Genomic DNA, 27,009 nt, shown 5'->3' on the forward strand with positions numbered 1-27,009 from the left:
ACAACTACAACTACAACGACAACAACAATGGCAGCGGTCTGTCCAGAGCGCATCTTTCGTCTCGTTCAAGACGGGGACTTGTTGGGACTGCGGGCGTTGGGTCTTAACGATGACGTCACGACCACGCTCCGCATGTTGCGAAGGGCGAGATCCGGGGATACCCTCGTGCACGTTGCTGCGCGGAAGGGCCACCTCCACCTGATGCGTTACCTGTTGGAGGAGCTCAACCTGGACCTGGAAGTTCCCAACAGGGAGTACAAACGGCCGCTCCATGAGGCTGCGTCCATGAGTCATCGCCAATGTGTTCGGTCCTTGTTGGAGAGAGGGGCTCAAGTGGACTCTCTGAAAAGCGGTGACTGGTAATTGCAGAGCGTTAACCACGAACACGATGTGTGACACACACACACACACACACACACACACACACACACACACACACACACACACACACACACACACACACACACACACACACACACACACACACACACACACACACACACAGTAGGTCACAGTCACAACAGTGGTTAGATGATTCAGTGACCCACTGGGCTGGCAGGATAGCCTGCCCTGGATGGATGCGAACTCGCCTCTGAGCTGTCAAACCTGTGTTCGAATCTCGAACCCAGCTTCCCACCTCGGTGTTTCGCAGGTAGAACGAGGCATCTCTCAGATGGATCCATCTGCTAGCATTAGTTGGTGGACGTTAAAGTCCCAATGGTGCCATGGTGAAGAGTATATGAGGTATCACCAGCACCCTGAACAAATTACACATTTCTGTGCTGACCTTCACGGGGCACTGCATCAGCGGCATCACCACATCCGTGCAAAAAAAACCCCCAAAAAATGATGCAAACCTCCAAAATGACACCACTCATTGCAAGTCGCAACCCCTTGTAGTTTATGACCTCCAACAGGTCACATCAGGGGTTTCCTTATTTTTTGCAGTAGGAGGTTACCATTAAAAAGTAGCAGGTTACCATTACCGCTAGCGAAGCGAGCGCAGCTGTATGGCCGGGGTCCAGGGCCCTAGGCAGGCCCTGGAAGCCAGAGGATCCTAGATGGCTGGAAATGCATTCTTGCATGATTTCTGACATGAAATAGTTCTCATATTATCATGCTGTTGGGGTGGAAAACTCCACAAAAACAGGTGGTTAGACCCATACTGGATGTGGTTGCATTAACATACTGACTGACTGACTGGTTGACTGAAATTCAGCTGTACTGTATAGTTAGTTCAAGCAGCTTTTAAACAGGGTTCATGAATTGAAGGCCATGGTTTAGGGCACTCCAAGGTGGCTGGAAGATGGAGTATCTAAGCACTTTAAAAGAGAGGCATTTTAGCAACACTTGGGCCATACCTTAGTTCTTAATAGGGAGATGATACTGCACATGGTGGAGAACAGTGAGCAATCTGAAGTAAGTGTGTTACATAATAATAGTGTAGATGAACTAGCATTCATTAAGGAAACCATATTCCATTTCACTTCTGTGAGTGTTCAGGGTTTGCTGTATGAATGCTGTGAGCACGAAGGATTAGATTATTATCCCGCCCCCCGGAGGGAGGGAGCGGGATATTGTAATCGTCCGGTTTGTTTGTCTGTCTGTTAGCAACTTTACGGCAAAACGGCTTTAGCAAACACTATCAAATTTAATCCAAAGGTGGGCAATGAACCTCGGACGACCCCATTAACTTTTGGGCCCAATTGGATCAAAGGTCAAGGTCAAGGTCACAAAAAGATCAAAATCGTTTTTCGCTCATAACTTCGTCAAAAATGATCTGATTTACTTCAAACTAAGCTTATAGTGAACCTTATTCTATTTGTCACTTATAATCCTACCCATTCCTAGAGTGAAAAATGCATATTTGTGAAGATCGATTGGGTCCGAAGTTTTGGGGGTCATGGTCATCGGTCAAAATTACAAATTTTCCATTAAAACTAAAACATGGTTACGAAAATACAACTTTACGGGAAAACGGCTGGCTCAAACACTGTCACATTGTATCCACAGGTGGGTAATTAACCTCGGACGACACCATTAACTTTTGGGTCCAATTAGGTCAAAGATCAAGGTCAGGTCACGAAAAGGCAAAATCGTTTTTCGCTCATAACTTCGTCAAAAATGGTTTAATTGACTTCAAACTAAGACTAAAATATTCCTTATTCTATTCCTTATAATCAACGTTCAGGTTAAGGATGTATCAAATTAAAATTTGATCCCCAAAATAACTTTATGCCTTGAATGGGTGGGATTTGTTGTGCCTGGCACCACTTGTTATAATAATGTTGGGTAAAATGTGCAAACCAAACTATTAACATTGCAAATTCTGTATACATAAAGATCTAAAGTTTGATTGAAGTAATAGACTTATAGTGATATTATTTAATTCCAGTAATCAAGGAAGTGATATTTTTGATATCTACAAAACATTCTCGGAGTTATACTCATCATGCATTTCTGCTGTCAAACCAATGACAAACTCGTATACCGGTAAACAATATTTAAATCAATCTTTAGTATTAAAATCAAGTCCTTTGGGAATCCGAGTCATTTTCTATGTTTTATAGAAAGAAAAATTAATTCATAAATGAGATTTCACATTCAAAAAGTTTATTAGATATTTTTGTGCTGCAAACATTCTACATCCTCAACTTTCAAAACAATGTTGTCCAAATTTCAGGATCAAAGTAGCCATGAATTCACAGTCTATTTTCAGTTGCAAACATATCCAACATCTTTATGATATTGTTACGGCTGTGGAAATTTGCAGAGCACCATATACAGAAGGTCCTTAGATCAGTTATGTCGATAAGTCTGTGTTCAGATAGATTTCCCCACCGATGTCAAAGGGAATTATTCGTGTAACCCGGCTGTAAATCTTCAGTTAGCCGTTTTTCTTTTGCTATGGTTATTTTGGACCAACTGCTCACAACAACCACCTCCACCACCAACATCGCTCTCATCAACCGCTTCACAACAACCGCTTCACAACAACCACCTCCACTGCCAACATCGCTCTCATCAACCGCTTCACAACAACCACCTCCACCACCAACACCTTCTCCACAACCGCCTTCATCGTAACTACCTTCACCACAACCACAACCGCATTTCCACCTCGGCACACAGTTGCGAGAAGCCTGGCATTCATCGGGGGAGAACGGACGATGGCCCCAACCCCCTCCCCCCCCAAAGACAGACCCTGCGAGAGGATTGGAAAAGCGAGACGAGCTATTAGAAAGGCCCCGATTCGGTGAGGAAAACAACCTTCTTCTGGAAGTTTCCCGCGCGTGCTGGAAGAGGGGGGCGGAAGGGAGGGCGAGGCGCCGTGGAGATAAAAGGGCACGCTGAACGCAAGTGGAGAGATGTGTGGAGGAGAGGAGAGGTATGTGGAGGAGAGGAGAGAGTGTTGTGTGGAGCCGTGCTGTGAGCTGAATCAGCCTGGAGTCTGGGGTCTCTGCAGTCGGTGAGGACCTGGACAAAGAGGAGGAGCGCAGCAGAGCCAAGGCGCGTGGCCTGCCGGACCGTGCCGAACCGTGGGTCACTGGAGAGGGGACATCGAGGGTCGCCCTAGCAAGTCACCATGAAGGACAAGGTAGCCAGTCCGGTCTCTCGGCGCCTTTGCGGTCTACATGGCTCCGTGTTTATAAAGACCCCAAGAGGTCCAGTCTACCCCTCATCTGTCCTGAGGTTTTTCCTTGTTTCTTTGCGTGAACGTTGTGGCGCCATGTCTTTAAGTGGAACTGTTAAGTGTGTACATCTATATTAATATTTTGGCACGCCCCTTTTTTTGTTCCACCATCATATTTTTGTTACTGCATGAAATGAAACAAGCTTTGACATATATATATTAATGATATTATTGTCTTCCTTTAGAGGCCCCTCAAAATTCGTTTTCATGATTATGGTAGTTAAACAGTTCATGTTCTCCATTTGCAAAATGGGAGGAATTATTGCACAATAAAGAAATAAAAATGTTTCCCATTTTTTAGAGGACCACTAAGATGAGTTCGGCTCATAGAATCACGCTCCATTTGGGGAGAAAACAGTTGAGTTCATACCTGAATAATTTGCACTTTCCATGTGCCGTAGTTTCTTCACAAAACCATGACTTTCTGACCTGCTAAAATCTACAAGATATGAATATGTAGACGAAACTGATCCGGCCTTTTGGATCACTTTAAAGTAAGGTGCTCTGTAATTTTAATGCGCTCTATGGATCCTCTGGAACTCACGAATGGTACACGTTGTGTAGTCACTAAACTATGTGGTAATGTCATCGAAGTGGAAAACCTGAATGATAATCAATGGATAAAAATGATATAATATATTGTTTAAAATACATTCATGCTATCTGTCTTTTACCATATGTTGCCAGTGACGCCCGTCGAAGACCGGCACCTTTACTAGTAATAGATAGACGGTAGTAGCTCTTTTGCATTGCTCGTGGTTTGTCCCTTACATGTTACATAATTGCATGCGTGCTTTTGGTTTGCCTTTGTCGATTGCAAACTGCATGCGTGTCTTGCCTTGCTTGATTACATGACTGCATGACTGCATATGTGCTGCTTCTTCAATGAATGTGCTTGTTTAAATGTTAACCCGTTCATTGCGTCCTTTTCCCGAATTGAACTGCCGTTCTGCGTTTGGAATATAGTTGGTTTTTAAATAGCCAATAATAGAATCGGATCCAACGGGCTTCGCAATAATACCCTGCTCGGTTATCCCAAAATGAAGCGAGCTGCTTAAGCAGCTCGTTTCCAAGCAGCCGCGTTGAGATACAGTCTCTCGGTCATCTGTCTGTGCGATTAATTAGGTATATCGACAAATTCGGCGATTGACCCTGTAGCGCGGGTAGTGTTGACGAGGCTGTGGTGTGCTTAAAACACACCCGTAGCGGGTTTTCGGCGTTTGATCCAGAAAGCTGCGACTAGATTGTCTGTTCGGTGGGCGAGAGCGGCCGCTATTGCCTAGAAGCGGTCGTCCGCACGCCGGCGGGCGGAAATCTACAACAATATTATTCTAGCAGGAATGAACAAATGACATTATATGTAATTGAATAATCAATGATTGAAAGTTAGTAAACTTAAAATGTATTTGGGATGAAGAAACGTTCCCTAGCAAAGAACAAATTATGTCTTCTGTGTAAATTCTTGAAGCTGATGTTTACAGTTCTGTTTAACAGTGTTTAACCTATAGTCATTTCGCAAGTTAAGCAACACAATTGGAGTCACTGTCACTATCAGATGAAATGTCTTCTACATTAAATTGTCGCACTGCTTCATTTTCAGTCAGAGGGGACAATTCTGATTCGACAGGCAAGTCATCAGTCAAGAGACTTTGGGGACATGCAAACGAAGTTGATGGTACACTAACAAGTCGTTGATTTGGGAGCTTCCATCGAGGTTTTTGGCTACGCCAGTCAAGTACACATTGTCGGATAAGGAGTTCGGCATCATTTGAGCCAACTGGAGGACCATTGATTGAGATTGTTAACAAGGCATCGAGCATGTCATTCTTCATTGCTGACCTCATTCTTGACTTAAAGGTCCCCTGATATGAAAAACTTTCTTGTTATTTATATATTAACATGACCTTCCAAGTGAAGAAATCACCCATGTTTTTTTTTAATCAAAAATGGGATAATTAGAGCAATATTTCGATCATTTCTGAAGCTATTCACAACTTGCTATGCCCCGCCCCTTAAAATAATTGACTTCAGCGAATCGCAGCGTGGCATCACATACAGTAACTCGCACAGAGTGGATTGACTCGAGTCGAGATATCGCGCGCCTTATAAAGTACATACAAATACATTTTGCACATGTTGGTGCAATCTCTGTGATCGTCTTGATTCCAGTGATTGTTTCGCGAAAGTTTTTAAGAGTTTTAGCCGTACTTTCGAAAATGCCTGCAAGATGTATCGTAGCAGGATGCAGCAATACAAGCAAAGACGGTGTAAGCCTTCATGTATTCCCCAAAGATGATAATCGTCGGAGAATATGGACATCTAAAGTGAAGTTGACGAGGGGAAACTGGAAATGCCCCAGCGACACGAGCGTCATTTGCAGCGCCCACTTCGAAGACAGTGACTTTGAGCACGGGCTCGATTCATCCCTCTATTCATCCCAACCCCTCATTCCTCACACACAGAGACAAGAAATTATGCTTCTGAGCCGTGTAAGCACAACAATCACGAGGCAATTATTTATCCCTTTACTACCTTGTCGTAGTCGTATACAAATCCAATACATGTATGCACAATAAAGGGCTATACCATGGACACAAAATATAAAATGTGACTTGAACCTTTCCATTAAAAAAAAATTACAGGGACATACGAGTAAAATACTAACGATTAATATTGCATCATTTCAAGGCGCAAGGAGATAATTTTAAAATCAAACAATGTGAAAAACCTGCACCCACATTTTGCAGCTTATTGAATTGTTCGTTGATACCAACCTGATGGGATAGGTACGATTCCACATACACGCAAGCCAGGTATGGCTGCACTCGACATACATGGGTTTATTCCAAAGTGAAGGTCCTGCTTCCATTGGCATGCTATTCATTAACATTTAGCTAAAATGCTGTAATAAAAGAAAAGGGAAAAAATGTTTGCACAACGTTGAAAGACAAATTTATCTGTCCTATTACACGGCCTCATAGCCTCGTGACTCTTACGCATTGACTTATTCATTGTGTGCATGCTAATACAAGTTACTTGTCTCGACGAGTCCGATAAATCCGTCGTCCGTCCGACTAGGCCGATAAATCTGACGTGCTGTAGCTTTATTTTATTATTCTCTTTTCTTCATTGTTTTCTACTGGCGCTACATGACGACAGTAGGAATAAAATAAATTAAAATGCAACAGAACGTCAGATTTATCGGACTACTTTAGATAATTGTGTCACAAGGTGTGTTCTGCACACAAGTTTTCATCGTATCCGGACAGCGAGATTGCTTCGTTTTATGCGCGGAGAGATACGTCCGATGACATGCGCCGGCCTTGTTTGTGATTAATTCGCCGCGAAGTAACATGTCCGCTGCGCTGCACTGTTCACGTCACCTCACTGAAATATTTCTGATATCGAGCAGTATGTAAGTAGAATTTACATTATTGAATTACGAATAGGATTTAGTGTAACCAGTTGTTATTTCCGAGTCTTCCTTCGATGTCTTCCCGATCATCATGAACTCTGGGAATTTCATCACCATTTTTCTCTGCTTGTCCTGCTTCGGGTTCGAACTGGTAAGGCCGTACTTCATTTCCAGCTGCCTGAATTTCACCTCCCGCGACTACGTTATCCAACAATTCTCCATGCGATTCAGACCAAAATCCTTCATTTCTCTCACACTCACTGTCGTTACCAGACAAATCAAAGTCCATGCCAGCCATTATTCAAAACCAAATGTTCGATTTTTTTTAAAGCAGAAATGAACGAAGCGATTGAGTCGACCAATCAAATGTGGAAACACACAGAAAGCCAATAGAATCACGTAGACCACCAACCCGAGTAATTAACGTGCAGCTTTTGTCATACTGTAGTTGACGTCATGTTGGTTACGCCCCTTTCAGGAGAATTTTTATGGGCGTTCCCGAAGACGTTTGTTTTTTTAACTTTACATGTTACAGAATGAGTATTGTGAAAAAACATTGTCAGATCTGAAATCATGATGAAAAACTCCTCTAGGACATATATAAGTGAAATTTCAGTACTTTTGCATGTCAGGGGACCTTTAAGGGCGCTGGCTCCCCGTTCTGGCCGTGCATTGGAAACTGGCAGAGACATACAAATTTCTGCAAGCTCTACCAGTTTGGGGTAAAAGTGCTTGTGTGGAGCTGTTGAACATCTCCCAACACTGAAAAAATAGCCATTGTTGGTGAAAATACTTTAAACGATCGAAGGTAACCTTTTAAAGTATTAAAAGGTGTTGTTTTCGTTCTATTGATTCATCTTCAGAATGGAACATCTGGCAAGCAGGATGAAATGATAGTGTAGATTGTGATAAAGATCTGCCTGTCACATTAACCAAAAACAGGTCTTCGTGCTAATGAAAGATCAATGCTTTGCCAGTCCGGGGAGGGAACGCAGTGCTGGGGGGAGTTTTTGTTTCTGTTACCTCAAAGGAAAATGATTTCTGAGGATGGCTTTTCAAATGGAAACATGATGAAATTGGGAAAATCATGAAAACAGATGACAGCACCAGAGGAGCAGAACGAAGTATATATATATATATATATATATATATATATATATATATATATATATATATATATATATATATATATATATATATATATATATATATATATATATATATATATCAATCAAGCTAAACTACTGAGCGAGCCAGAGTTAGATTGAACTGACCTACTGCATGTATGCTGTGTTTTTCTCTCCATGGCCGTGTTTGATGTGAATTAAAAGGCTCTTTACCATGATCAGTGTGGACATTTCTAGATCTCAATCAGCGGTGGAACCTGATCTCAACACTTGTACTCCTGTTTCTTAGATAAGATTTGTTTAAGTACCCATTCTGTTGGTGTGAGGTTAGATTTTAACGAAAGTACTTCAGCAGGTACGTTTTTTCCATGAATTTAATTCAAACTTAAAATTCTGCCACTCAGCAACAACTTTCTGCTGACTAGCTTTCTCAAAAAACTGACCACCAAGTAGGTCAATGTAATCTGCACCATACTCTGAAAATACATGGTCATCAGCTTCAGGTACTGAAAAACAACAAAAAACCAAAAATCGGCACTGAAGTAGGCGGCGGCGACCTTTGACATTTTTTTCTCTGAGTAGACGGCTGCGGGTCGCCGGTAACTGGCTTCTAAGGAAACCCTTGCAGTCACAGTCACAGACTGTGACCAGTCAACAATCATGATGACTCTTAAATGGTAAAGGAATGTAAAGCATGCAATGTTTTACAAACCATAAAACGAAGGTTAGCATGTCAGTGGTCACCGCATCTTCGCCATCGGTTTTGTCTGCAGGACACCTCTAATGTTGGCGTGTACGCGAGTGAATGTGGAGGTGGTCCGTGAGTTGACGTCCTGGGGAGCCCAGCTCAACTTGAGAAACAAGGATGGTTGGAATGCTTTCCAAATTGCTTGTCGTCAAGGAGATTTGGCTACAGTATGCTTTCTCCTCCAGGCCAGTTCCGACGTCTGGATGACCCGCAGCAAGGTTTCTCGAAGTCCCCTTCACACTGCCGGTGCTAATATTAGCAACATTTTCCTGCTTTGTCTTTACTGCTTAACCCAGGAGCTCCTCTCCTTTTATCTTGTATTTACCTTGCACGCACAAAGTGAAAAGTGGGGTTATGCATTTGGTTCACTTTGTCTGTCTTTGTCTGTCTGTCTGTCTGTCTACAGTCAGGGCCGGATTACGATTTTGTAGGCCCCTGGGCTGCAGATACTGTGAAGCCCCCAGTGATAATTAACAAAAGTATGCAAATCGAATTTCGGATTCTTGAAATCAGTTTATTCAACTTCCACGACAAAATGTCAACATTAGGCCCGCATAGATGGTTGCAAGTGTAACACAACAAAAAGAGAAGAGATATTGTGATATTTTCAAAACTAAAATAAGTTTTTGAATAATTAAATTTATTTGACAAGGCTAAACAAGATTAAAATTCAAACATTTGCTTTGCATAATTTCTTGGTAACAAATTTCTCTGAAACATCAGTAAATTGTAAATTTTTGAGAACGTCAAGTCGTTCTTGTGTCATTGTTGACCTGAGTACATTCTTTATATGTTTCAGCCTGGAGAAACTTCTCTCTAGTCAAATTAGTTATCATTAAACACAGGTAAATCCGCAGTGCTATTTCAACATTAGGGAATGAAGAAGTTAATCCATTTTTTAGCACAAGGGTGTAGATATCAGAAGCTTGCGGTGTTTCATGCTTGTCCCTGAATTCATCAAATTGCCCAACAAAGTTTTTAAAGTGAACAATGTCTGGCACAAATTCAGGCTCGATGTCACCTGAGTAAATCTTCTGAAACTTGGCTGCTGTTATTGAAAAGTCTTCATTGTTCATTGTTGGAAATGGGACCAGGAAACCAAATGATGAATGAACATTTTTATATGCTTCAATGCGATGAGAAAGAGCTGAGCATAACTTATCTATGATGGGTAGATATGTTTCCACCTTAAACTTCTGGCTTCCTCACAAAGCACCATCTTCAGCATTACCATCATTGATTTGTTTTCTTCTCCTATGCTCTCCAGTATATTATATTATATTATAAATATATATATAAAATAAATTATTAGTAAAAATTCCAGTATATTAATTGAGCCCTTTTAAAAGACATAATTCAGCATACTTATACTTTCATTCTGCATTTACAAATGAAGTAACTTTTCACAGTAAATTAATTTCACTTGATCTCTGGAGGCCCTCAGCTGGTGGAGGCCCCTGGGCTGCAGCCCATAAAGCCCATAACTTAATCCGGCACTGTCTACAGTCTAGGCGAGAGACATCAATCAATCTGTGATTAAGGAACAACTTGATTTCAATTGAATGTTATATTTTGAAGACTGTTAAACACTACAAGTGCTCTGCCCTGCTCTTGTTGTTGTTGTGGTTCTTGTTGGGGGGGGGGTCCATTTTTGAAATGTGCATCTATTGGTTGGACAGCTGCCAGACCACACCCACCTCTGTCGCTTGACTCCACCCACCATAGCACGAGATAAAATTATATGGCCGCCATCTTGGTTTTTTGTGGGCCGAACACATTAGGCCTGCTTTGTTGCATCAGATTTCCATTGGCTTTGTTTGGGTCGAGTGTTACTCACGATGAGGGACACTAAAAAATCGAATCGTATGACGAATAAAAATGATTGGTAAGGTTTAATCCTGCTTGTACACTCCTACCTAAAAATAATAGCATCACGTGATTTTTGAACGGCCCTCGCATTGGGGTTGCATTGGGCCCCCCACACATACACACACACACACACACACACACACACACACACACACACACACACACACACACACACACACACACACACACACACACACACGACAAAACTGATGTAACAGATATAAAGTAAATCCACTGCTCGGAATCATGATGAATCTTATCTATCTAATCTTAGTCATTCACATGGGAACATGGGACAGACACGGCACAAGGTTAATGAGACGGAATAGAGAAAGTAAGCTGAGCCGTGAGTGATGAGTTTTTATTTTATTTTATTCTCAGACTGAGCTTTCACCACATAGACATGTGGGACATGATGAGCAAGGATGAGGGAGTTGATTAGGACAGAGAAAGCGAAATAAATAAACATTTTTTGTGTCGCAGGTTGTGACCAGTGCGGTCATTCTTGTTTCAGGAAGTGAAACCTGTATGGTAGTGATACAACATTGAAAATCATTCCAAACAGGAGACTTGCTGTTTGTAGTTACAGCCAAGAACTCATTTAACATGTTACGTAAGATGGTGTAAAAGATGGCGCATCAAAGGCCGTAACCTTCCGAAAAAACAATTTTTTCTACAGCCTTTAAAACCTTTATTTTATTTCAATTGAATTATATCCTTGAACCCTGAAGAACACAAATTGCCTTCTTGGCACTTTAAAAAAAAAAAAACAACAAACGTTCTGTTTTGCAGTATGGTACTTGAGATTCAGCATTCATGCCCTGAGGGCAGTGTAACTGAGATTTAGCATTCAAACCATGCCCTGAGGGCAGAGTAACTGTGAGATTCAGCATCCATACAAATATGACGGTGCTTAGCGTATGGATACCATCATGCCTGTTATTCAAAGTTCAAGAAAAAAAACTGATATAGATCGTGCTCGGAAACAAAGCAAGAGTTGAAAAGATCCTTCCCATGTCCTATTTCTCAAGACTGTGCAGGGTAAGGTGTTCTATGAACTCCAGGCTATTTTTTTTTTGTCCCATTTAATTTGTCAAAATGAAAATGTCTTCTTTGCTGTTGTAATGAAAGGTTCATTGAATAAAAAATATTTTTGAAGGTACCCAAATAGGTATGGATTGCATCATGCTTTCAAATGCTGGGAGTCTCACCATTCAGCGAGCCAGTCCCTGAAACGGAACAACTGGCTTCATTCACTTGCTTCAGAGATGTCTCTTAAAATATATTTGGATCAACTTGCTCTCATAATGCATCCACGAGTTGTTTCTGATTGTTTGGGGGAAATTCCACAGTTCAGTTGCAAAGTGCGTCCATAAAATCGTGCCTTTAATTGGAGTTACCAAAGAGATCACAGACCCTGCCATCGGAAAAGTACGATATTTACGTCAAACGTCCATGACTCGTCGCATCACGAAACCTATTTTTACATTTTGAGATCCCAGGATAGCCGTTTGTTGTACTATGCTATATGACGATGTACATTGCCTTGACCACACTGCTGAAAGTCTTGTGTGCAGCTGCTCTTTTATGGTATTGCATGCAGTGCAATGCTTCCCGACCCATAATGGCGCTTTCCTGATATCCTGATGACTTCCCAAACTACGGTGTCACTTCATGGAGGCTTTGTGTAAATATGAATGACGTCTAGAATTGTTGAAATCGTCCTGGTGGCAGTGTCTGCTATCTGTCAGCCGATTTTCTTTCCTCGTTGGAATTTCCTTTACTCCTCTTAAAAACTGAGCCATTGAGAATGTGTCCCGATTGTTATCTCTCTTCCAGACCTCACAAGAAATGAAACGTCTTCAAATGGACCTTTCTGTGCAGAAGAGTCATCTTGAAGAAAGCAGTTTTGCTCATGCTTTGATTTTCAGCAGAACCTGCATCCCGTCGAAGCGACCTTCCTCATTACCCAGGAAAGAATTAAAATTCCCACCATTCCTTAAAGTCCTTAAACAATCACCTCTGACAAGGAAGCAAACTTGTTTGGGCTCTTTTTGTGTTTATTTTCCATCACCGTGAAGGAAGTGTTACATTGTGCTAAAATTGTGAGCTTCAAGGTTTATGTACATCCTCATCAGCTCTTTTGTAACATTTGCTGACGAGTATTCAGAGACCGATTAAAAAGTTGCATGTGATGGATGTGACATGCTCTTGGTGCTCAGCGTACCACGTGGTTATGACCACTGAAAAGGAAGAACAAAAAGCAAAGCAAATAATCCTCAGCTCTTCCGAATGTAATGCTTTGAAGATCATCTTCCTCTGTGGAAGGCATTTTGAAAATCTATCTCAGGAGGAGGATTTCCAGATTTTTTTTGTTTTCGCACAACCTTTTGTGGCCATGGGCACCATTAGGATTACTCGTGCGGATGTTGAAGGTCTCAAGAGTTTTGAGGCATCATGCAACAACCGTCTTATCTTTGAGAATCCGGACGGGACTTTATCCTCTCTGGTTGTAATCTCCTTCGGTGGGACCAGAAAGCCGGAAACGAGGCCCTACATATAGAACTCAAAGTATCGAACTTAATTTTCCGATTTTCGTTTTGAGGGCCAAGTAAGTTGTGATGTTTTCAAATTGAAGCACAGAGGCATTTTCAGGTCTTTCTCCAAGGGCTCTTTTTAAGGATGAGTTCCAGGTGGAGAAGAATTTTTCTCAGTCATCTGTACAATGAGAACATTTATTCAACAAATAAACACTTTAATATGCACATAGGATATACTGGATATACAACACTTTGTTATGGCTGTGGAAATTCGCATTACACCATAAAGGACCCTCAGGTGAGATATCTTCATAGGTACATGTGTAGTTAGCCCAAAGCCGTTGTATAGGAGGAATTTATGTGATCCATCCGGGCCGCGACGCTTTGAGATAGCCGTTTTTCTTTTTCTATCTTTTATTTCAAACACAACATTTCAACAACCACGCCATCCCCATCACAGCGCCAACCACACTGCAACCACGCCACCTCCACCATCTACGCTACTACATCTTCGCCACTACGTCCGCTTCCGAACGGCAAACAAGGGCGCCAAGGAAGGAACTGCGAGGACGCGCGGGTTTTCCCGCCTGGTTTTCCCGCCTGTTTTTCCCGCCATTTTTCCCCGCGCTTGGTGTGAAGGAAGAGGGGAGGGCAGCTCGCCGCCGATTGGTGGATGACCAGCGTGAGGCGGTCGGGGAGAGTGAAGGGCGGAGCCCCGGGCTATAAAAGTCGGACACGGGCGGAGCGCTTTTGGTGCTCTTGCTAACTTCGTCTTTTTCTCTCTCTGGCTCTTGCTCTCTTCGTCTTCGTCTCCTCTGCGTGGTGGCCGCTGGCCTGGTCTTCTGTGGTGCGGTCCCGAGACCCCACTGGTGGGACGGAGCGTCTGCCATTCCCCACACCACGACCTCGAGCAACAACGTTTCCCCCCCCCCCTTTCTATCCGCGCTGAGATAGCGCCGGAAACCCCGTCCGTGGCGTCGAGCGGCCAACACGTGCCAGCGCGAGGCACGCCGGAGAGGACTCGCCTACCACACCAGGGATCGGAGTCGCAGCCAGGCGCGATCACGCCGACGGACGTGGGAGAGGGACTCGACGGCCCAAACGGAAGTCACCATTTTCTTTTCGGGGTTTTTGTATGGATCTTGTGGCACCGTGTCTCGTAAAGTAGAACTGTTTAAGTGTTGCCGTGTGTGCGCGTATCCGGTTGTAGCTCTGCATTGTTACTTTTGTTTTGGCTGTTATATGTGCATTTTGATTATTGTATGGCTGTAAATACATGCCTTCCATGCTGGTCTGTGTGTGTGTGAATAAACGTGCTTGTGTGAACTTGTTCTCCGTTTCGCTGCGTCCTTTCCTTCGTTTGAATTTCCATCTTGCTTCACGTAAGGGGTTCGTAGTGGGTGCAACATCCTGGTCATTAATCTGAACCGTCCAGGTCGACGATAACACCGCTCAGTTATCCCGATAGTACGGAACAGGCCGCCCAAGCGGCTCGTGTCCGGAGTCGACCTGCGGTGAGGTACGATCGCCCGGTTTACCATCCGCGTGGGTACTTCGGTAGGTCAAGTTTGGCGAACAACCCTATCCTACACGGGTGGCCGATTGGCACGATTGTGGTGAGGTCGAAAGGCCCACCCGTGACGAGCTCCCGGTGTTGGTCCGAGAGGGTCACGACAGAATTGTCCGTCCGGTGGGCGACGTGCCGCGATTCGAGTTACGTGGCCGTTCGCACGCCGGCAGGCGCGAATTTGCAACAACTTGTTCCAGATCTCTCTCCTACTTGGAGAATCTTAGTTCTTCTAAAATGTTCAGTAAGACGGTTTTTTAAAATCATTTTCAAGCACTGTACTGGTGCCAGTTTGTCTGGTCTTGACATCTTCCAGGTGAAGCTTATCTTCGGGTCTTCATACAGCCTTAGCCTGACCTGGTACAATGGTTGTAACAAATATTTCAAATCCAGACATGTTAATCCTCTTTCCTGGCACCAAAAACGTACAGAATGCAAGAATGACATCAAACGTCAACTCTAATGGATATTGTAGATAAGTTTCTGTCGTATGTAGGTTAAAAGTCAGTCTGCTTCTCCCAGACTGGGAAGATATATTCTCTGAAAGCGACAAGAGCTTGGTGAATACATCTGGATACATTCTTAAATCCACATTCCAACTTGTTGGTGTCTTTTATTAAAAAAAATTCCTTTGGATAGCTTTAAAATGATAGGCAATTCTTTTTACTGAATTCAACTTACTGGCAAAGGTCAACCTGATACAAATTTTAATAGTCAGGTGATCTTTCCATACAAAGGAAAAATATGATCATGTTCATTCTAAATGGGTACATGTTTAAGCACATAGAATCATATGATATTTGAGTACATTTTCTATTTCAGATTTAATACATTTCTTTTAATATCAAGCTTCAACATTTTATTATTTGTTTTATTACTCTCAAATACATGATAAATAAAATGCATCTACATAGGTATTTCTGTTTCCAGGTTATTTCACATCATTTTTTAGTATTTTTTTTGTTAATGCCATTGGAACTGTCTGTCGTGTGTGCTTCATGGATGTAACTCACTTCGGTCAATTGCGATCCTCCCACCCTTCCCCTTCTTCTCTTTTCCCCGATCCCACACAAACAAACCCACTTCACAAACCAATTCCTTTCAATGTCTTGTGTTTTCAGCTCTGCATGGGCATCTAGACGTGGTGGACATATTGCTGCAGAGGTAAGCTCGAACGTAACCCATTGTGGACATTTCAAAGCAATCACTGTACGACTTGAAGAATCATGGCTGATGCGGTTGCAGATGCGGTTATCGACCGGACGAACGTGACAGCTGCGGTGTCACACCATTCATGGATGCACTAAAGCATGGCCATGTGGAGGTTGCAAGGCTGCTGATGGACAGACATAAGGTAAAGCACCTAACTGTGTTTGTCATTATGTGTCTATCCACTTCTGCTTTCCTTTACATTGTTTTTTTTTTTTAAGCTGTTTGCATTTGGATGTACCCAAGTGGCTGCATGAGAGGGAGTACACTTTTTTTTTTGTATACCTTGTCGAGGCTCGTGTGAGAGCTTACACACAACACACATCATGGGGGACATGAGACAAGAGAAGAGGGAGTGGGAAGGACAAAACAGTGGGGAACAGAGACATTAGGAGATCTGTGGAAGGGAGAGGGATGGGACAGAAAACATGGGGAAGAGAAGATGGACATTACAGGGACTTTCAGGAAGGAAAGCAGGGAATTTGGAAGGAGGTGGGCTTGTGTGGATTATCGGGGGTAGAAAAGATCGAGGATTTGGATGGGGGATGATAAGAGGTGGTGGTGAATAGCTGTTTTGAAGGCTTGGAGGGAAGAATGGGAATGAATAGAGTGAGGGAGTTTATTCCAAAGGCGGGAAAAAAGAGGAATGAAAGAGTGAAGGTGAGCAGTGATTCGTGATTTTGGTAGTTTTACCAGAAGGGGGTTGTTGGCGGACCTTGAGCGCCCTGCGGAAATGTGGTGGGGACAAATCGCAGAGAGAGCTGGGGGGGGGGGAGGGCGAGGCTGGAGAGGAGACTGTGGAAGACAGAAAGACCACCGACCAACCTGCGGTGAATGAGTGAGAGGCCCAAAGACTCGGCCTCATTGCGGGAGATGCCAATGATTCGAAATGCCTTGGTTTCTACAGCGTGAAGCTGATAAAGGTGGGAGGCAGGAGCACCAGCCCAGAGAGGAAAGCAGTTCTCCATCAGGCTGCGGCCAAAAGCTTTGTAAGTGGTCAGGAGCTCAGGTGGGCCGAGGAAGGACTTTGCACGACGGAGGATTCCCAGTCGGCGACTGGCTTTGGAGGCGAGGTTTGAAATGTGGCTTTCCCAGGAAAGGTCATGGCAGATAGTGAGACCCAGAAGCTTGAAAGAAAGAACTTCTTCCAGAGGATTGTTGACAAAGTGGATGGGGGGATTTTCTAGACGGTCCTTTCGAAGAGACATAGTGAGAGTGTGAGATTTGTCCGGATTGAAAGACATGTTCCACGTGTTGGACCAGTTTGTGATTTTATCCAGATCTGCATTGAGCGAAGAAGCTGCTGCTTGCCGGTCTGAGGGATGACCGATGGTACGGCAGATGGTGGAGTCATCAGCAAACAGATATCGGGGATTTTCCAGAGAGTCGGAAAGATCATTGATGAAAACCAGAAAAAGAACAGGGCCCAGAACGCTACCTTGAGGAACTCTAGCCTGGACAGGAAGAGGGGATGAAAGAACTCTATTTAAGGCCACACATTGACTGCGACAGGAGAGGAAGTCTGCGAGCCATGAATGGAGATGGCCTTGGATACCATAGGAAGAGAGTTTGGTGAGCAGGGCAGGGTACCAGACTGTGTCAAAAGCACGTGATATGTCCAGGGATACGGCTCGGATTTCCTGTCTGGCATTGAGGACCTCCATCCATTGATGGGAGAGCAGAAGCAGCATATCCAGGGTAGAGTGACCTGGTCTGAAACCAAATTGATGAGCAGAAATCAAGCCATTGGAGAAGAGGAAGGATTTGATGTCTGAAGTGATGATGGATTCCATAACCTTGCTGATGATTGGAAGAAGGCTGATTGGTTTGTAGTTGCAGGGATCTCTTTTTGCACCTTTTTTATGCAGAATGGTAATGTTTGCTGATTTCCAAGCAGATGACAGATGACCTTGAGCAAATGAGAGGGTGAATAGAACACAGAGAGGGTGAGAAAGAGCAGAAGAGCAGGCTTTGAGGACACGTGGGCTGATGCCGTATGGACCGGTTGCAGAATTTGAGTCGAGGTTTGACAGCAAGCTCTCCACCTTGTCAGGAGAAAAGGACACAGAGTCCAGGGACAGTTGGGTGCGACTGGGTAAGGTGGGTAGAGAAAGTGGTGGGTTTTGGACACAAGATTTAGCTGCAAACACCGAGTTTAGGCATTCAGCTTTTTCACATGCGGTATCATCACTGTGGCCTTTTGAGGTAAGGGAGGGGATGGAGGGGGAACATACACCAGAAACAGATTTGATTAGATGCCACCAGGATTTTGAGGAGGGAGAGAGGTTTGAGAATTCAAGAAGAAGAAGAAGAATGCTTTATTCTTTAGCCTGATACAAAATGTTAATAAAAAAAAAAACGAGCAATGAAAGCTTCGAATTACAAAAAAAAAACTGAGATCGCACGAACATTTCCTATGTGAGGTATGAATGTTATTTAAAAAAAAATCATTTACTGTGATTTCGGGTATCAAGGCCAGGGAACGACAAGGACGATTTCCAGCCGTGGCCATGCCCCGAAAATTTTTTGAGAAGTCTAGAATTGAGATTCGCTGCCGAAAAGTTGACACTGAACGGACTTCAAAAACTTGTGAGGGTAAAGCATTCCAAATTGGAATGGTTCTAACTGCAAAAAAAAAAAAAAATTGAATTTCTTTATTCACTCTAATCCATTTCAAGCAATATTCATGATTTTTCCGTTGACCTGACCTCGAAGCCATTTCAAAATAATCTGAAAAAGATAAAGAAACTAAACCAAACAGGATTTTATACACAAAAACGAGGTCCCTTACTACTCTTCTATGTTCCAAGGATTCCAATTTCAGTGCTTTCAAACGATCTGGATAAGATAATCCAGCCATTCCTGGAATTATACGCGTGAAGGATCGCTGAACACGCTCAATTAAATCAATATCTTTAATTAAGCACGGATTCCACAGTTCTGTAGCATATTCCAAAAGTGACCGAACGAAGGTGATGAACATTTTCACCAGAAAGTTTGTATCTCTACAACGGAACACTTTAAAAACTAAAGCAGCCATGATGAATGCCTTTTGTGCTGTCATTTTGCAGTGTGCACTAAATTTAAGATTGTCCGAAACAATTACACCCAAATCACGCATACATTTAACCGAGGGAACTGGAAAATCTTGGACTTCATACTGCGTCTTCGCATTCCCATGACCGATTTGAAGAACGAAGCACTTATTTACTGCGATTCCCAATTGCACATTGTCTGCCCAGCTCATTATTTGTTTCAAATCTTCCTTAAGTTTAACATTTTGCTCGTTTCTTGGACATGAAATATATATTTTTGCGTCGTCCGCATACAACTTTAAAGAGGCTGTTTTCACATAGTTCACAATGTCATTGATATAGATTTTAAAAAGGACTGGGCCAATTAAAGAGCCTTGTTCAACCCCAGAGCTAACCGGACGATTCTCAGAAACAGCGTCTTCAACTTGTACAAATTGAGATCTGTTAAGCAAATAATTTCTAACCCAACTGATAATTTTCACATTAAAACCATAGGCGGTCATTTTTTGAATGAGTTTTGTATGACTAACTGAATCAAAAGCTTTTGCTATGTCCAAATAAATAACATCCACAGTATTGTTTTGATCGACAATCTTAGTCCAGTCATCCAAACAGGAGATGAGCTGCGTTATTGTAGAATGTTTAGGTAAGAAACCGTGTTGGCACTCCCCAATGATACTATTCTGTTTCAAATGTATTAAAATATACTGACGAATAATCGATTCTAAAGGCTTACGAGCAGCATTCAATAAACTGATAGGGCGATAGTTTTCTACGACTGAAATGATGCCTTTCTTATGCAAAGGAACCACTTTCGCTATTTTCCAATTAGAAGGGAAAATGCCAGAGTGAATAGACAACGAGTAAATTCTAGACAAAGGCTCCGACAACTCAAGTGCTAATTTAACCAAGAAATTCTGAGGAATAGAATCTGGGCCAGACGAAAATTTAGCCGAAAGAGCTTTAATATGTTCAAAAACATTCAGCCTATCACACACAGGCAAAGGAGGAGACCTAATATGATCAGTGTTGATCATATTTACCAGTCTACCATTATCTTCAGTGAAAATCGAAACAAAAAGAACTGTTAAATATTTTCGCTTTTTCACCGTAATCTACCACTATATTTCCGTCCGCACCGACCATAGGCGGAATAACCGATCTGTTACTTGACCTTGACTTTATACAACTCCAGAATTTGTTAATTTGTTCCGATTTAAGAACTCAATTTTCTTGCATAAAAATATCTTTTCGTTTCAAAAATCTCGCATGCCGAGATGCTGCCTTCCATTCCAGTTTGTGCTTATCTTTTCCCGATTTTTTTTTATACCTAAGATGAGTGCTTCGTTGTCTCTCATAAGCACTGGAGGTTTCAAATGACCAATTGCAATTTTTTGGACGAACGGGACAGAACGGGACCCATTTTAGGATGAGGAAAATTAAAAAATGGTGCAGAATTTCCCACATTTGATCTACATTCACACAGAAAGAAAAGGCTGCTGTCCAGTCAAAAAGGCATAATTCACGAGAAATTTCGACATAATTAGCATTTTTAAAGTCAGGTATGTCATTCCGACTAACAGATCGCTTATTACTTTGAAACGCAATTAAAAAAAAAATTGCAAAATGATCAGAGATATCATGAAACTGTTCCACTTCACACTGCTGCATAAGAAATAAGTTGTTCACTAAAACTAAATCCAGAATATTTCCAGCTACATGCGTCGGAACATGAACATGCTGAGTCAAACCTATCTCAAACATAGCCTCACTAAACATTTCCTCATTTTTGTTTCCTACTGAGATACCGTCCCACTTTAAACCTGGTAAATTAAAGTCACCACAAAGCACAAACGAGGAAAAAGGATCATAATTAGTGCGGATATGATTGATCACGGCATTAATCGAATCGTTCTGTGGAAAAAAAGAGATCTATAGTAAACACCAAAAATTAACTTTTTTGTCGCCGTATGATCTCGAGAAATTGTACACCAAAGGGACTCAAAAAATTTGGATTTTTCAACTTTTACCTCAAAATTTGTATACTTCTTTGGAATTAAAACTATAACACCCCCACCATGTTGTTCCCTGCCCTCCTCCTGACTCCTGTCACAACGATACACAACAAAGTCATTCGAAAACCGACTGAAAAAGCCGCTCGGGATAGTCTCATTTAACCACGATTCAGTGATTAAAAAAACATTTTCAGGATTTTTCTGTAGTCAAAAACAGCAAATCGTGCTCTTTTTGCAAAATACTACAAAAGTTAGTAAGGTAAAACGGAATAACATGCTCAGGCCCGCCTAGTTTCCCGAGCCGCCCCCACGTCGGGACATAATTTCACCGCGACAAATGTAGATGTCGAGCTCTCCGGCATCTTTCCTGGCCTTCAACTCGGTGCGCAGATCGCGGTTGACCTTCCTCTGCTTCGCCGTCTGGTCGGGTCGGACGAACGCGCGGAACTTGCCGTTTTTGACCTCCGCATCCCCGGCCATAAGCGAGCTCGCCCCTGTCAGGAACATCTGGCGCGCTGTGGAGTCGCTGAACACCACCTTCATGATCCGATCCTTGCGGTCGTGCGATCCGTGGTAGTGCTTCGGCCCGTCGCGGAAGTTCTTGACCACCAGCTCCTTCTTGATGTGCAGCTGGTCACAGGCGGTCGATGATCACCCGGTCGCGTTCATTCTGCTCGTTGTCCCACGCCAAGGTGGTGTCCTCCTTCCAGCCGACACAGACCAGGTTGGGCTTTTTCTCCTTCAACTCCATCTGCTCCATGATGGTCTCCGAGGCCGCCTGGGACGTGGCTAACACGACTTGGGCCATGTCAAATGGTTGTTGTTGTAGCTGTCATTGATTCCCAACAACTTTCTGAGCCGCGACCTGAGTGGTCAGATTTGTGATCATTTCCGACAACGAGGCGATCTGCTGCGAGTTGGCCATGACGATCTTAAGCAGAGCCGCGTAGAGATCGGCGGTGACAGGATCGGAACTTTCCTGGCACTTCTTGCACGTGTAGACCACGCCCGCGCAACCGAGCACTCGAGATGCGTCTTTCTTCTTGGTTTCGGTGACAGCCTTGGTGCAACCCATCAAGCACGCGATGCACGTCCACGATCCGCACGCCGAGCATTGGACACAATCATCGCGATTCCCCAAAGAAATCTTGCATTCCATGCAGGGAGCCGGAGGAGAGTCATCCATAGCCGGTTGAGATCGCTTAGAGGTGGTCATCCCGGCCGCAAATATGAAACTTCTCTCACCTTTGGGTTTTGAACAATTTGTTCGACGTTCATTTCCCGACACAGCCGCACTGAAAGCACAATGTTGTGGTGGTGGTGGTGGTGGTGGTTGTGGTGGTGTTGGTGTTGTGAGAGGTAGGAGGAAGACGTCGTGCATGGACCAGAAGTCAAATCCGTTGTTATACAAATCAATGACACACAGCACGAACCGCTCCGCGCTCCGTCGCCTGTTCGCGGGTTCTTATGGGCAAGTGATAAAACGATAAAGTACCATAACAACGGTAACTTTGCCCATACGAGAACACCGCAGAACGGGATCCATTACAACAGAGTACCTTGAGATGAGACTTGAGATGAGATGAGAAAGATGTTGTTTTCTGGCTCTCCTGAGGGTAGATACACACTTGTTCCGAGCTTTATGGAAGGAACTGAGATTGCCCTCAGTTGGGTTTGCTTTCCATGAGGCAAAAGCAAGTTGTTTCAGGACAACTGTTTCACCACAAGCTTTAGTGAACCAAGGGCAGGAGGAAGGGTGGGACAACTGAAGACGAGAGGGGATAAATCTGTGCATGAGGGAGAGCAAGTTTCTTTGAAAGAATTCCCAGGATGAGTTGATGTTGGAGAAAGTAGCGATAGGAGACCAGTCTATAAGTTTGAGGGCTGCTTGGAGACCCTGCCAGTTGGCTTGAGTGAAATGCCAGACTCGACGGCGGTGAGGTGGTTCTCTGATAACAGCCAGAGAGATGTCCACTTTGACAAGGACGTGGTCAGAAGAACCGATTGGAGCGAAGGAAGAGCAGCTGATATTGTCAGGGAAGTTTGTCAAAATCAGATCCAGAAGAGATGGAGTACCATTGGTTGAGATCCGGGTAGGGAAGTTGACCGACTGAGTCAGTCCTAATGAGTCGCAGAAAGCTTTTGCTAAGGTGCCATGACAGGTGAGAGAGGTACCCACACCGAACCAAATGTCATGATGACAATTGAAGTTGCCACATATGAGGAAGAGAGAGTTTGGATGAGAAGATAGAAGTTGGTCCATGTTTTCGGATAGTGAGGTGTAGATGGAGTCATCACTGTTTGGTGGACGGTACAGTACACATATAAACATGAGGTGGGAGTGGAGGGGAAGCCTTTGCCAGAGGTATTCCTGGGGGTGTGGGGGAGTGAGGGCAGTGCATGGAGAGTGAGGAATAGAGTCCTTGATGAAGAGAGTAACTCCTCCACCAGGGCGAGGCTCAGGTCACTCATACCGGAGGAGGGAGTAACCAGGGAGAGATACTTGGGAGTCAGACACGTCTTGGGGGGAAGAAAGTTTCTGTTCGGCAGATTATGTCTGGTTTGTCAGTAGCAACCTGTATGGAAAGATCTAAAAGGTTTGAGCGAAGGCCCCGGATATTTGAGGTCCACGCTTTTAATGAAGAGGGAGGGGAGGAGGCTTTGGGTGCAGGGGGTGGGGGGGGGAGGATAGGACAAGGGATGAGGGGGGTAGGTAAGGAGGGTTGTTGAAAGAGTGTGGGGGATTGTAGAAAAGCTAGTGGAGGGCGCCGGATGAGGAGGAGAAAAGGCTCTGTGGTACTGGGGGAGAGGGGGACAAGAGAGGGGGAAGAAGGCAGTTGAGGATTTGAGGAGGTGGAGTGAAGAGGAGGTGAGAGGGCAGTGGAAGGAGGCAGCTTTTTGGATGAGAGGGGGGGGGCAACTTTGAGAAGGATGAGTGAGGGGGATGAATGGAGGGAGACAGGTGAGGGGGGAGTTTTTGAGAGAGGTGAGAAGGAGGCTTGGGGGGAGAAGAGTGGGATGGTTGCTTTGAGAGTGAGGGGTGAGAGGGGTGAGTTGGCACTGAAGTTGGAAAAAAAGAATGGTTGATGGAAAGCGAACATTCATAGCAAACTGGGGCTTTTAAAAGTTTTAGGTCAGAGATGCGATTTAACACAATTCTTGATGGATGCAATGAAGGCGAATTCAGAGCATGGAGAGAAGAAATTTCCCAGAAACAGGAAAAAGAAGAAAAAATAAATGTGGCTGGAGAACGAACAAACTTTTTGATTATGAAGCAGGGAGAAGGAAGTGGAATTCAAGGAAAGGGGGGGGGTGGGGGCAGCTGATTAGATAGTCGAGGGAAGGTGTGGTGGAGGGATTATCGGATGTGTCAGTGTGGACTCAGTGAAAGTGAATAAAAAATGTTGCCCATCAGGATTTTTTTGAGTATAAACCTGTTTGTAGTATAAACCTGCATCATACCACCTGTAATAGTAATTATTATCTATATAATAATGCGCTTATCACATCTGTCTGTGTGTGGCATAAAATATGATGGAATCTCGTGAGATTGTGAATTTAACGTTGTTTCGTACTTATTCAATGTTAACATTGTATTTATACATCACGAACAAGATAATTAATTGAGGGTCATTTATGAACAAAATTATGCGACTCACAAGCACTTGAGAGGGGCAATTCCACGGAATTTACATGGGACATATCTTGCGAGATTGTGTATTGGATGTTGTTTCGAATGCGACGTCACACCTCGCATACAATGGCATAATTTTAATGGAGACCAGTAATGTCCAATGGATGGCGCGGCCTGACTGTCGGTGACCGAGAGATGGTGCGATAAGCAAACGGGGAACATCATCGACAAAGACATTGTTGAAGTCGCATTTTGCATGTTGTGGAATTTCTACGGGTACCTTCTAGTTACCCCGTGCACGCGAAGCAAAAAGTGTGTTTAAGCATTTGTTCATGTCCGTCTGTCTGTCTGTTTGTCCGTCTGTCTACAAATGTCAGTTCATGATCAAGGAACATCTTATTTAAATTGAATGTTATATTTTGAACATAAATTGGAACATGAATAGAAAGGCAAGTCTGTCGTTTTACCATATATTGGCTCTGAATTTGACGCGATCGCACATGCGCAGAGGGGAGTGAGATAATGTTTTTTTTTTCCTGCTTGCCTGCCTGGCAGTCAAACAAAATTGAAAATCATTTCAAACAGGAAACTTGCTGTTTTTTCAGGATGTCATAAAGAACACAAACAACAGGCACTAAGAACTAATATAACGTGTTAGATAGGGTGGTGTAATCGACACGGTAAAACGGTGGTAAATTCGCGAATTTATTTATTTATACAACTTTTATAATCTTTATTTAATTTAAATTGAATTATATCGTTGAACATTCGAGAACACAAATCGCCTTCTTGTCACTTCCAAGAACCTCCAGTTTCGCAGTACTTGGATATGTCAAATAGGGTGATGTATAAGACTGCTTCAATAGTGCTAAACTTCCTGGAATTGTTTTAAACAACTTTTAAGTGAGAGGTTAAAGAGACTTGATCTCTTTTTCTCCTGGGATGGACACAAAAGGTAAAAGTAATGAATATCGGAGTGGAGATGAAAAATCCGAGAGGACTATGTGAGACTAGGTGTTGCAATAAGAATCATTGCTGGCTTTGGTGGAAAGAAAGGTGTGGAGGGGTGAGGGGGCATTTTTTCTTCATGTTCTGCATATAATCGCACATTTCAATTTGGTGTGAGACCTCTGGCTCCTCGTGAAATTGGTGCTTCTTAGTCTGTTCCATTTGTGTCGTCCCTTGTACAGCCCGACAAGAGAGCCGCTGATGCTTTAGGTGCGCAGGCCTTGCATCAGGCTGCCATGACGGGCCAGGATCACTCTATAAGGTTCCTCATAACCGAATTGGGTGTGGACGTGAACAGCCGCGCCACAAGCATGAACTTTACGGCTCTGCACTACGCTGCAAAGGTATGATGGTTGCCTGTATGGGAAGCTTTTTTTTTTCAAAATGTATGTGAGATTGCACTTTCTTTTTCAATAACTACATTTTTTATTGTTGCTAATATCATCATTACTTTGCTTGTCTTGCAAATTTCCAGGAAGGACACACGAAAACAATTTTAACCCTTCGTGGTCTTGGGGCTGACCTACAAGCTACTGATGCCAAAGGCCGCACTGGTAAGCAATGACACATGCAAGTTTCTTATATAAAGGTCAATATTTGTGATTTTTCTTGTTGATCATTTTTTTTTTTTTGCCACTCATTACCTGGTCGTGATGAACTTTAGTGAGATCATCCAACATGTTATCACTGTGCCTGTACTTTCTCCTCCCAGCTCGACTAATGGCCAGTGCAGGAGGACATGCAGCATGTGCCCAAGCTCTAGACCAAACCTGCATGCAGAACCACACCTCCACCTCGGATTTCACAACTCATGGGCTGCCTCCGGAGCTATTACATCAATCGAGCCCCAGTTGAGCTTTAAATGAATACCTGGCATTGGAAACAGAAGATATATGTTTTTGGCTCACTTACAGATCATCTTTTCTGGGTTCAGACCATAATAATGTTTCACACACCTTCGGGCTTCGAAAGTGTTTTGTGACACGCTCTAAAGAAGACATGCTGAGCAATCCACCATGACCCGTACAAAGGAAGGAAGATTTGCTGTTGGGACTGAACTGCCTGCTCGGGTGGGATCAAATTGCATCATCAGTGTTATCAGAGGGTTGAATGTAACCGATTAAAAAAAAAAAAAAAAAAAAAAAAAA

General features: G+C 43.3%; 1 protein-coding gene across 2 annotated transcripts; it reads left to right on the forward strand.

The window, feature by feature from the left end:
• On the forward strand, positions 1-27,009 carry ANKRD16 (ankyrin repeat domain 16). Of its 2 annotated transcripts, XM_085894710.1 has the most exons (7): positions 1-359; positions 9,010-9,230; positions 16,082-16,124; positions 16,206-16,314; positions 26,044-26,205; positions 26,337-26,415; positions 26,574-27,009. In XM_085894710.1, exons 1-7 carry the CDS (start codon positions 28-30, stop codon positions 26,714-26,716), a joined length of 1,089 nt encoding a protein of 362 aa, XP_085750836.1. In that variant the 5' UTR covers positions 1-27; the 3' UTR covers positions 26,717-27,009. The 2 variants fall into 2 exon arrangements, with proteins under 2 accessions (XP_085750836.1, XP_085750837.1); XM_085894711.1 differs by lacking the exon at positions 9,010-9,230 and having other exon boundaries at positions 1-352.

The sequence above is a fragment of the Eptatretus burgeri genome, chromosome 9, assembly GCF_056783735.1.
Source record: "Eptatretus burgeri isolate ZD-2024b chromosome 9, Ebu_testis_v1, whole genome shotgun sequence".
In the NCBI taxonomy this organism is placed as follows: domain Eukaryota; kingdom Metazoa; phylum Chordata; class Myxini; order Myxiniformes; family Myxinidae; genus Eptatretus; species Eptatretus burgeri.

Excerpts from the sequence above, each read along its gene's own strand:
- ANKRD16 (XM_085894710.1), top strand. The coding sequence starts at position 28 with ATGGCAGCGGTCTGTCCAGAGCGCATCTTTCGTCTCGTTCAAGACGGG. Across the intron at positions 16,315-26,043 it reads TGCTGATGGACAGACATAAG|CCCGACAAGAGAGCCGCTGA; the intron begins GTAAAGCACCTA and ends TCCCTTGTACAG. Across the intron at positions 26,416-26,573 it reads TGATGCCAAAGGCCGCACTG|CTCGACTAATGGCCAGTGCA; the intron begins GTAAGCAATGAC and ends TTCTCCTCCCAG.